The 12,318-nt window shown below is 44.2% G+C and overlaps 1 protein-coding gene across 1 annotated transcript in view; it reads left to right on the plus strand.

The window, feature by feature from the left end:
• Positions 1-12,318, plus strand: part of si:ch211-26b3.4 (connector enhancer of kinase suppressor of ras 2) — a 68,729-nt gene that overhangs the window by 11,558 nt on the left and 44,853 nt on the right. Inside the window, exons 2-3 of the mRNA XM_028590047.1 lie at positions 2,654-2,817; positions 7,465-7,667. Of these exons, the coding sequence (XP_028445848.1) occupies positions 2,654-2,817; positions 7,465-7,667 (367 nt within the window). The remainder of the gene's footprint in view (positions 1-2,653; positions 2,818-7,464; positions 7,668-12,318) is intronic.

A 12,318-nucleotide genomic window follows, 5' to 3' on the forward strand; every position in this document is an offset into this window, starting at 1 on the left:
ATTTCCATTTAATGCTACTCAATAGTTCTACTCCACTTCATATCAGCGACAAATATTGTACTTTTTACTCCACTACATTTATTTAACAGCTACTGTATGGTACTTACTATTAGATACATATTTTACATACAAAAACATATGATGGCCTTATAAAATACAATGCATTGTTAAAGATTAAACCAGTGGTTCCCAAGTTGTTGGGACCCTTTGTCACATTTCTATAAGTTGATAGAAAGTAATGTCCCATACTTCAGATGGTGGAACTTCAGAAGAGGTAGAATGAGCTATTGTTTCACAGCACAGGACAGAGAGACGTGAAAAGAATGAATTCAAATTTGTGTAGCAGAACTTTTCATTAATAATGAATCATCTCACGACCCCCCAGATTTATCTTGTGGCCCTTTGGATTTTCAGTGCTGTCTGCCATTTTCGTAGTTTCCTCTTGGATCCATGCATGCTTACAGTCTGGCACGTAGTCACCGCATTTTTGAGATTGAGGCCCAGAAACGTCCCGAACACAGCTAAATAAGAAAATGCAGGCAGAGGACTGGGTCTCACACGCACTTCTAGTGGTTCATAAGTGATGATTTAGAGGGAGGATTAAAAGTATTCTTAGCTAAATATATCCTGCGATAAGTATTCAATGCAAGAAAATGGCCTGTTTGAACTGTGTTTGTAGTTGTACATGATTATAATACAAAATTGCATGTGCACATGTGAAAACAAGTCATCACATGCACCTATTTGATTTCACGTGTAGTTTTCCCACACTTAATCTACAAACGTGATGTCATAACAGCCTTGCATATGAAATAATGCTGTATTATTGTATGTGGAACACATACTGAGATGTGGGATATGAGGGTTTGTCCATGGGGAATGCATTCCATTAAACAATTTCTACTTGTGGTGCTACAGAGCAGAGCCTCTTACTGACGTGTTAGATTAACAATTGCTCTTCTGTGCTGTATGTGACAAGATTGTTTGTCCGTGTCACTCAGAGCAAGAGGAGGATTATATTTTGTCTGTTATGTCCCATGGCATACCAAGAGCAAGATGCCTCTTGCTCATACTTTGCGTGTGTAAGAGTGACTGTGTTAAGGTGCTATCACACTGTCTGCTCCCTGTCAGCATTGCTTCCCTTGGGCATCAGTGTTTTCCTCACAGCTCCACTCGGATTTAACGACGTGCCTCCACAGAGGCGTTAAGACCCTGAATAACAACAGCAGTTGTAATTGTATTTGTATGTGTGATTGAGTTGGAGGTGTGTGTTTACGGAGCGACAGAGTGCACTGTTTGTGTGTCTCCGTGGTTTTATGTGTGTGTATGTGTGCATGGATTTGCTTCCTCTAATGCATTGTTTTTGCTCTGTGTGTGCTCATTTTTGGAGCAGGCTTGTTCATTAGGTCCATGGGGAGGTGTGCTTTCTATTGACTTTGTTTGGTTCAAAGCCTGAGGCTCATACTGATCAATAGTATCCTGGACCCACCACGGCTATGTGCATCTGATTGGCTCTCTGCATGGCAGGCGGCCGCAGCTTAACAGCGGAAAGTCATACGTCGATATGTTACTCACATATCTGGGTATATTTTGGACACAACCTTAAAGGGGAATTTCAGTATCATTCAACCAGGACCCTGTTTTTTCCATGGATTTGTGTCTAAGTGACTAATGTGAACAAGAATCTTTGAAATTGGTCCAGTGTTGAGCGAGAACGCTGTAACCGGCAGCCGCCATCCGGGCTGCAATGTAACCCTATTGAAAAATTACACACCATCAATTTCCAACCACTAAAAGTGCTATTTTCAGATTGTTATTATTATCAATTTATGCATTTAGCATGTAAAAAGCAGTGGCATCAAAGGCAATCTTATTACAGCATGGTGTGCAATCATCATCAGATGTTGGAAAGCCAAACCAACAGTTGTGTTTTTTAAGTGACAGTTAGTAAGTTGCCAATAAAGCATTGATGACATTTCTGGCTTTAGGCTGGTGTTCAGCTTGTCTTTCTATTTGGCAGATTTTCGCATTGAGTTTCTGTGTGGGTGTCTGCACTCGTGCCTGAATTCTGTGTTGCAGCTAAGTGGACCAGGAGTCAGTGTACAATATGACAGACAGGAACTCAAATTTGTATTTCTGTCAGTCTGTAATAAATATGTCCTACTCATTTTTATATTTCTGGAGGGGGCACAATGCCTCATTTCTGCTGCATAGTTTGGCTCGACTTACCTTGACTCAACTCCATTGAGTGAATAAAAACATTGCAGCCATTAATGACGGTAGCTTGGCTGTTTAAAAAATTGCGGGTTTCTGCACAACCTGTGTTACACTAGTGATGGTTCTCTGTGACCAATCAACAGTCTGCAGTGTTTTAACTCCATCTCCTAGTAGATCAGCTTGCTTGGAACCCAGCGGACCAACCAATAAAGGTACCAGGTAGCATGGGTACTAACCACAACTTCTGCTAATGGAAAACCAAAAGAAAACGAGTTGAATTGCGTAGAGTTATGGCATACCATGCAGTCAAAATGCATCATTATTATACCAAATAGAATATTTTTTTGGGTAAGGCTGACCAGAAGGCCTCTTCTACACAGTGTTAGCACATCAACATCAGCACTGGCTAATCTGTGTCTGTCTGTGCTCTCCTCAGGTCTGGATGACTGTCTCCAGCAGTACGTGAAGAGTTTCGAGCGGGAGCAGATGGGGGGAGAGCAGCTGCTGCACATCACCCATCAGGAGCTGGAGGAGCTGGGTGTCACCAGAATAGGACATCAGGAGCTCATCCTGGAAGCTGTCGACCTCCTCTGTGCCCTGGTCAGTCAGCTTCTGTTACTTACTGACACTTCTCTCAATCGATAATACTTTGAAGGGTGTAATATATATGCACATATGCAGGTTTTGGTGTGTTATTATCAGTGGTGGAAGAAGTATTCAGATCCTTTACTCAAGTCAAAGTACTAATACCACACTGTAAAAAATACTCTGTTATCTGATATATATTATGCTATTTTTATTAGGCAAAGTTTTTGTACAGCTGCTTGTCATTAGGCAATATTTGACATTTAAGAATCTTGTCCTCTTTTGTGAAATGAAACAAGATTTTCGTGCAACATATAAGATATCAAAGAAAATACTGTCCGGTACTGTATTGCCACTACTCACAGGTAGAACGATTGGTTGTTTTTTTATCTCCCCCACCCCTCCCACCAGTTATTGATATTGGCTTAAGAAATGGCCAGAAAAATCCTCCATCATTTGGGCCCTGCTTTGTGTACTGCCTCGGTCACTGCTGACTGTATGTGCAGTGGCCCCGTGCTCATGATTAGAGAATTAGGGGGAATTAAGTGCTACTCTACCAGAGAGAGAAAGAGGGAGAGAGACGAAGGGAGAGTGAGAGAGAAAGAGAGGAAGAGGAAGAGAGGGAGTATGTAGAAAGAGTATGCAGGATGCACCTTATCTCTCAGGCACACATGGCTGGATTTGTTGGGGCTGTTTAAATGTGTGTGTGTGTGTGTGTGTGTGTGTGTGTGTGTATGTGTGTGTATATGTGTGTGTGTGTGTGTGTGTGTGTGTGTGTGTGTGTGTGTGTGTGTGTGTGTGTGTTTGTGTGTGTGTGTGTGTGTGTGTGTGTGTGTGTGCGTGTGTGTGCGCGCACGCTAATCAGCACCTCTTCTCATTCAAACGTTCCAGCATGGAAATGAGTGTCCCAGAGCAGCAATCACCATATGTCCTGAAACTGGACACACACCACACACATAGAGGGATGCCAGGTAGACATCATGTATCACTAAAACTACTGGTGTAAGTTTATCACAAATTGGGTCTTACTTTTTGTCTTTCCTATCAGATATAATAACACTGTGCTCACCCAGTTAATTGCTGAAATCTGGGAACACATCTGGGGAGTAAACTTTGACCTATACCAACCATACTACCATACTGTAGGTATGCACACATACAGTTTTCATCTGCAAAGAGGCGTTATTACAGGCATGTTGGCTATGCGCTCACTTGTGGTTAAGATAATCTGGCTAAACTGTTGGCTGGTTTACAATTTGTCTGATCATGCCACTGCTCATTTCTTGCCCCGTTGGACCTTGTTGTAGCAAAGTTGTCGTGTTTTCCAAGATCTCAGCAATTACTTTGTTGAGTAAAAAGTTTTCATAATCAATAGAAATAAAGGCCAAGACCACAAAAATACCCAAGTTATAATAAATCAAAATTATCCTTTAAGATAGCCGCAGAAAAGCAATTCTCAATTGACCTACCTCTCATTAACTGTACTCTCAAGGTAACAAAGACACTGCTTTATTGTACCTGTAGACACTGAATATTTGGAAGGACGATTCACTGTCGTCAGCAATATAATCCATCATAGGGAAAGCAAAACCCTGTTCCCTTGGCTCAACTGTTAGAACTTTCTGGTCTTTCTGCAGTAAAAAAAATGGAGCTTCTGTGGCCCTGGATCAATGCAAGTTTCAAACGCTGACTGAGCTTTCACTCTCGCTGTAAATGTGGAAAAGTCCCTTCTTTTATGCCTATGCAATCAAGTTTTTGCCCCCAGCAACTATGCTAAGTACTGTAGGTTTCTGTGGGTGCAGTGAATTTTCAGCAAGATGTGCTAGTAAATGGGCATAATTTAAGAATAAAATGACTGCTCATCCCAAAATCTGAATTGAAAGACAATCATTTTATTGAAGTTACATAAAAGGTGTTGACCAAAAGAAATCATCTATTTAAATTCAATTGAACTCAGAACAAAAATACAGCAGAGGGCCGCAAGTACAGCTTTTCTTTTCAAAGTCAGCTATAGGAGCCAGGCTGCAGTTTCACACAGATTTATTATTAAGTAAATAACAATTTCCCATTGTCACAAACTTAGACAGCTGATATACTGTGTGCTGCTAGTATTTTTCATCATCAAATGATAAGAAACCATTCAGTTAATGTGCATTATCTTTTTAAAACTTTTAGTAGTAGACAATTGAATGATTTTTTTCACAGATCTCTTTGTATGTTGTAGATTGTGTCTAATTGGGACCGAGCAGAGTCCTGGTAAACTCTCACTCTGAAATCTGTCACACGGTCAGATGATGAGGAGATTAGCTTTTTATATTAATAATTAATAATAATCAGGCAGCTTTATTATGTTTGGAACTATGTCCCAGTTCTGCTTTTGTTCTGAGAAAGTGATTCATGCCGTCATCTCCTAACGCAGATGAGTCAGCTCTCTATGTTTTCTCCTTTTCAGTGCTACGCTGTGTGACTCCAAATTGATTTTAAAATAGTGGTTATGTTTAACTTTATATAAAGTTAATAAATAGTCAGCCATAATTTATACTTCTAGTCCTATTTTTCTTAATTGGAGCTAAGTAGACAGGAGTCATCAGATGTCCCATATTAGAAAGGATAGATGAATGTTGAATGTTATCTTTGGGTTTTCCCCTATAGTCTGTACGGTAGCATCCCCCATTATTGTCTGACCCCTCGACTCACCCCTAACTGTATCCTTTGCCCTTTATTTAATTTGCTTGTATGTTTGTCTCTAAGTGATTTTAGTCTTACTGTTCTTGCCCTTTTTATGTTTTTGGTTTTAGGTCTTGTAATTGTTGTTGTTGTTTGTCTAGTTGTTGATTGCTCAGGGGTAACACTATCTGAATTAAAACACTTTATTTGAAACAGTCCCATAAAAAAATGTCATTACAAACAAAGCTGGTAGCTGGTAGCTTATTTTGGGGTAAACCTGCATTAAAAATCTAAAATTCATTATAAAAAAACTCATCTGCTTGAGTTGAGCAGTGAACCCAGATCTTCCAAGCTGAGAGCAGCTCACACACAATCAATATTCTCTTGATGACTAGAGGTTACATACTCTAGATGTTGGTGCGAATTAATGTAGTGGAGCAAGACTGATGAATGCTTTACTTTTGAAAAGAAAATGATGAAATACTGAAATGTCCCTCATTTTGCCCAAACATTTCATGAACAAATGTTTGATTGTGATCCCGTGAACAGTGGTAGAAATATCAGCATAGAGGAGAGGCCACGGCACACATGGCTGCTATGGCAACCATGTGACATGAAGGTGGAGAGAAGAGGGGTGGGTTGCTTAATGGCATCGCCCTCTTACTGTATTGATTTGACACACACAGGCACACACTTGCACGTACTGCTCAAATTATTTCTCTCTTTCTCACACACACACACACACACACACACACACACACACACACACACATTCAGAGAGTCGACACAGGACATTATTCCCCCGCTTTGTCTCAACACTCTGTCCCCTGGAGACAGCCGCACACAGCTTTAGATTGAATCATAGGACAGGCTAATTACAGCTGTGCAAACATGTGCACGCCAAGTTCATGTATACATCTACACTACCACAGAATACATAAGATTACACAGAACACAGTGCATGCATGACCCAGTTTTAGCGAGATGGATAGCGGGGTGCTCTCTCTCCCTCGCTCTCCCTCTTGTCTTCTGCCTCTTTAGTTCCTCAATTGCCTCAATTCTCTCTCTCTCTCTCCGCTGCCACTGTGAAACCCTCTCTCCTTTGTAGTCACTGTGGTCGTGACTGTGTAGAATAGATCTTGAGGCAGAGGAGGAATAGATACGTCTAGCTGAGCCTGTGCATCTCACTATACAAGGGTGTGTGTGTGTGTGTGTGTGTGTGTGTGTGTGTGTGTGTGTGTAGCCTTTGTGTCAGCAGGAATCAGGCTCTGTCAGGCAGGAAGTGACTGTAGGTGCCTTGGGATGCTGAGCGCAATGTGGCTCAGTGGGTCTGTATGTGTGTGTGTGTGTGTGTGTGTGTGTGTGTGTGTGTTTATTTAAAAGGGTCACAGTGCAGTAATGGGCTACTCAACCAGCTTGGTGTTCTTGTATTAGTGTGCATAGTGCGGCTGATATATGAAAATGCTAATGTCTATTCAGAGATAGTGGTTCTAATTTCAGTTCATTCCACTCAGAATAACCCACAGTCAATACTTTTTCTGCTCAACCTATAACACTTGGAAAGGTTATCCTTATTAAGACAGATACAAGTACATTGTGTGTAACTTATGTTGTATTTAATCCAGTGGTTTCACATTACTACTTACATTATTACTCTGTCATGTTTCTTTTTGGAAACATCAAGGATTTTTATAAAGCTGTAGTTCAGCCTTTTGGGAAATCTCATGCTTGCTGAGAGAGGGATAAGAAATTCCATATCAATCTCGTGGTATAATTTCTTTTATCTAACACTCGGAAAGATTCTAAAATGGTAAACTATTTCTTTAACCCTTTATCAAGTAACCCACAAGTTACCTCAAACAAAAGCAGCATGTTAGCAGAGCAACAGCAGTCTCAATACTCTACACAAGATTGAGGCACAGTATTGAATGGATGACAAATATTTGTGATTCTACTTTTAAAATGAGTTAAAATGTCCCTCCGTTTGTCCTCCAGAACTACGGCCTAGAGACGGAGAACCTGCGGACTCTGTCCCACAAGCTGAACGCTTCAGCAAAGAACCTCCAGAACTTCATCCTGGGCCGGCGGAGGGGCGGACACTACGATGGACGAGCTTCCCGGAGGCTACCCAATGATTTCCTAACCTCGGTGGTGGATCTGATTGGTGCAGCCAAGAACCTGCTAGCCTGGCTCGACAGGTAGCGACCACACTGGGAATTTGACGTGTGATTTTTTTTTACAACATCCCCAGTTTTAACAGTAAACATGATAACAACAATCTCAATATAGAAATGATATGCTAATGTACGAGCACCTAAACCTGTTTTCAGAAATGATTAAGTTAACGGGGCAGCTGTGGCTCAGGTGAGTACAGTCCCATGGGCAAGACACTGAACCCCAAATTGCTCCCAATGCTGTGCCATTGGTGTGTGAATGTTTATCTGATGAGCAGGTGCACCTTGTATGGCAGCCTCAGCATTGTATAAATGTGTGTGAATGCTGCCTGTAATATGTAAAAGAGCTTTGAGTTAGAGCTGGGTGATATGGAGAAAATCAAATACCACTATATATATATATATATATATATATATATATATATATATATCTTTTTTTAAGATTACACAGGACAGATGAAAGACATGAAAGGGGAGAGAGAAGGGGAATGACATGCTCTACCAACTGAGGTCACAATACAACGATATTTTTGACCAAATACATCAATGTCGATATTGCAGCGTTATTGTAGGGTTAGTCTTGCGTTTGCCAGGCCATCCATACGCTACGGAGCGGAAGAGGGTCTGGCCAGTCCACACAGCATTCCGGGATGGGAGAAAAACATGCTCTGGTTTATTGGCTTTTCTTTAAACCAATCACAATCATCATGGGCGGTGCTAAAGTCCGCACAGAGCCACTGCTAAATAGTTGTGCAACAGAAAACTCAGATTGGACAGATAGTCTAGCTAGCTTAATTTCACAGAAACGGAGAGAAAGAAAAGAGATGGAACTACTGTGCATTGTTGTTGTAGTAATCACTCATCTGTTGTTACACAAACTCCTGGGCAGTTCAGTCCTTGTGTTTCCTGGATTTACCCTGCAGAGATCTGAGGAGCAGTTAACCATAGTCCTCATCAATCCACCGGAGTTTAGAATTCCAACAAAGAAGAAAGCGGAAGGAAACTGAAATCGGCGAAAATGTATGCATCCGGCGGAATTTCCTGTCGCACCGGAGCAATCCCGGAAGTGGAGCGTTAAGGATATAGCCCATTGTAGGGTTGACAATTGGTGCTTTCACAAAAAATGTACACAATGTGATTCCCAAAAAAGAATAATCAGTAATGTTGATATAAGGACTAAGTGGGTAAAGGCAAATAACAGAACAGCTAAAACAGTATGGTACGTTCAGAAAATGACTGTAATGCAGTCATATTACAACATTGCCATCCATCCATCTTCGTCCGCTTATCCGGTATCGGGTCGCGGGGGGAGCAGCTCCAGCAGGGGACCCCAAACTTCCCTTTCCCGAGCAACATTAACCAGCTCCGACTGGGGGATCCCGAGGCGTTCCCAGGCCAGGTTGGAGATATAATCCCTCCACCTAGTCCTGGGTCTTCCCAGAGGCCTCCTCCCAGCTGGACGTGCCTGGAACACCTCCCTAGGGAGGCGCCCAGGGGGCATCCTTACCAGATGCCCGAACCACCTCAACTGGCTCCTTTCGACGCAAAGGAGCAGCGGCTCTACTCCAAGCTCCTCACGGATGACTGAGCTTCTCACCCTATCTCTAAGGGAGATGCCAGCCACCCTCCTGAGGAAACCCATTTCAGCCGCTGGTACCCTGGATCTCGTTCTTTCGGTCATGAACCAGCCATCATGACCATAGGTGAGGGTAGGAACGAAAACTGACCGGTAGATCGAGAGCTTTGCCTTCTGGCTTAGCTCTCTTTTCGTCACAACGGTGCGATAGATTGAATGTAATACCGCACCCGCTGCACCGATTCTCCGACCAATCTACCGCTCCATTGTCCCCTCACTCGCAAACAAAACCCCAAGGTACTTAAACTCCTTCACTTTGGGTAAGGACTCATTCCCTACCTGGAGAAGGCACACCATCGGTTTCCTGCTGAGAACCATGGCCTCAGATTTAGAGGAGCTGATCCTCATCCCAACTGCTTCACTCTCGGCTGCGAACCGATCCAGTGAGTGCTGAAGGTCGCAGGCCGATGATGCCATCAGGACCACATCATCTGCAAAGAACAGCGATGAGATCCCCAGCCCACCAAACCGCAACCCCTCCCCACCCCGACTATGCCTCGATATCCTGTCCATAAATGTTACAAACAGGATTGGTGACAAAGCGCAGCCCTGGCGGAGGACAACCCTCACCTGAAACGAGTCCGACTTACTGCCGAGAACCCGGACACAGCTCTCACTTTGGTCATACAGAGATTGGATGGCCCTGAGAAGAGACCCCCTCACCCCATTCTCCCGCAGCACCTCCCACAGTATCTCCCGGGGGACCCGGTAATACGCATTTTCCAGATCCACAAAACACATGTAGACCGGTTGGGCATACTCCCAGGCTCCCTCTAGGATCTTTGCAAGAGTAAAGATCTGGTCCGTTGTTCCACGACCAGGACGGAATCCGCATTGTTCCTCTTCAACCCGAGGTTTGACTATCGGCCGAACCCTCCTTTCCAGCACCTTGGAGTAGACTTTACCAGGGAGGCAGAGAAGTGTGATACCCCTAAAATTGGCACACACCCTCTGGTCCCCCTTTTTAAAAAGGGGAACCACCACCCCGGTCTGCCACTCCTTTGGCACTGTCCCAGACTTCCACGCAATGTTGAAGAGGCGTGTCAACCAGGACAGACCCTCCACACCCAGAGCCTTGAGCATTTCTGGACGGATCTCATCAATCCCAGGGGCTTTGCCACTGTGGAGTTGTTTGACTACATCAGTGACTTCCACCTGGGAAATTGACAGTGATCCCCCATCATCCTCCAGCTCTGCCTCTAACATAGAGGGCGTATTAGTCGGATTCAGGAGTTCCTCAAAGTGCTCCTTCCACCGCCCTATTACCTCCTCAGTTGAGGTCAACAGTGTTCCATCCTTACTGTACACAGCTTGGATGGTTCCCCGCTTCCCCCTCCTGAGGTGGCGAACAGTTTTCCAGAAGCACCTTGGTGCCGACCGAAAGTCCTTCTCCATGTCTTCTCCAAACTTCTCCCACACCCGCTGCTTTGCCTCTTTCATGGCAGAGGCTGCAGCCCTTCGGGCCCTTCTGTACCCTGCAACCGCCTCCGGAGTCCTCCGGGATAACATATCCCGGAAAGACTCCTTCTTCAGTCGGACGGCTTCCCTGACCACCAGTGTCCCAATTTACCCGCACTACCTGTTTGGGCTTACCAGGTCTGTCCAGAGTCTTCCCCCACCCCCTGACCCAACTCACCACCAGATGGTGATCAGTTGACAGCTCCGCCCCTCTCTTCACCCGAGTGTCCAAAACATACGGCCTCAGATCAGATGAAACGATTATAAAATCGATCATTGACCTTTGGCCTAGGGTGCTCTGGTACCACGTACACTTATGAGCATCCCTATGTTCGAACATGGTGTTTGTTATAGACAATCCATGACTAGCACAGAAGTCCAACAACAAACAACCACTCTGGTTTAGATCAGGGAGGCCATTCCTCCCAATCACGCCTCTCCATGTGTCTCCATCATTGCCCACGTGCGCGTTGAAGTCCCCCAGCAGAACAATGGAGTCCCCCACTGGAGCCCCATGCAGGACTCCAGTCAAGGTCTCCAAGAAGGCCGAATACTCCGAACTCTTGTTTGGTGCATATGCACAAACAACAATCAGAGTTTCCCCCCCCACAACCCGCAGGCGTAGGGAGGCGACCCTCTTGTCCACCGGGGTAAATTCCAACGTAGCGGCGCTCAGCCGGGGACTTGTGAGTATCCCCACACCCGCCCAGCGCCTCACACCCTGGGCAACTCCGGAGAAGAAAAGAGTCCAACCCCTATCCAGGAGTATGGTTCCAGAACCGAGACTGTGCGTAGAGGTAAGCCCCACCAGATCTAACCGGTAGCGCTCCACCTCCCGCACCAGTTCCGGCTCCTTCCCCCACAGAGAGGTGACGTTCCACGTCCCCAGAGCCAGCGGGGGCCCCGGGCTTCCTCCGGGCAGGGTAACTTCACCTCTTCTACGTTGGCTCATAGGGTTTTTGAACCATTCTTTGTCTGGCCCCTCACCTGAGACCACTTTGCCTTGGGAGACCCTACCAGGAGCACACAGCTCCAGACAACACAGCCCTCAGGTTCATAGGGACACACAAACCTCTTCACCACGATAAGGTGATGGTTCCCGGAGACACCATTGTGATTACAACATTGCGATATACAAAATTTAAGATGATAGCTAGTCCCATATATCGATGTCGATATAATATCGATATATTGCCCAGCCCTACTTGGAGTAATCATTAGGACTAGAAAAGCGCTATATAAATAGTCCATTTAACAAAAACAGGAACACCTTACAATCTCCCTGACACAACACAAAGTTCCTTTAAAAATGGAATAATAAACTTTACAGAGGTTGTTTGTATTGTGGGGCTGCATTAAATTATCAGATGTTCCTGTTATTTTTACGCTTCATACTGTAACATAATCCGTAGATAGTTAAGAAAGGTTATTTTTGATGTTGGTATCGTGAAGTTAGATCAGCTGATGAAACCATATGAAACAGAGAACACATGCAAATAAAGCAATGTTGAGCTTTAGTACATCTCTGGGTTGTGTAGCCTATGGCCATGTCATAAAAACAAATATTGTTGTTTGTCTTTA

This window comes from Perca flavescens, chromosome 10 (assembly GCF_004354835.1).
Source record: "Perca flavescens isolate YP-PL-M2 chromosome 10, PFLA_1.0, whole genome shotgun sequence".
Lineage (NCBI taxonomy): Eukaryota > Metazoa > Chordata > Actinopteri > Perciformes > Percidae > Perca > Perca flavescens.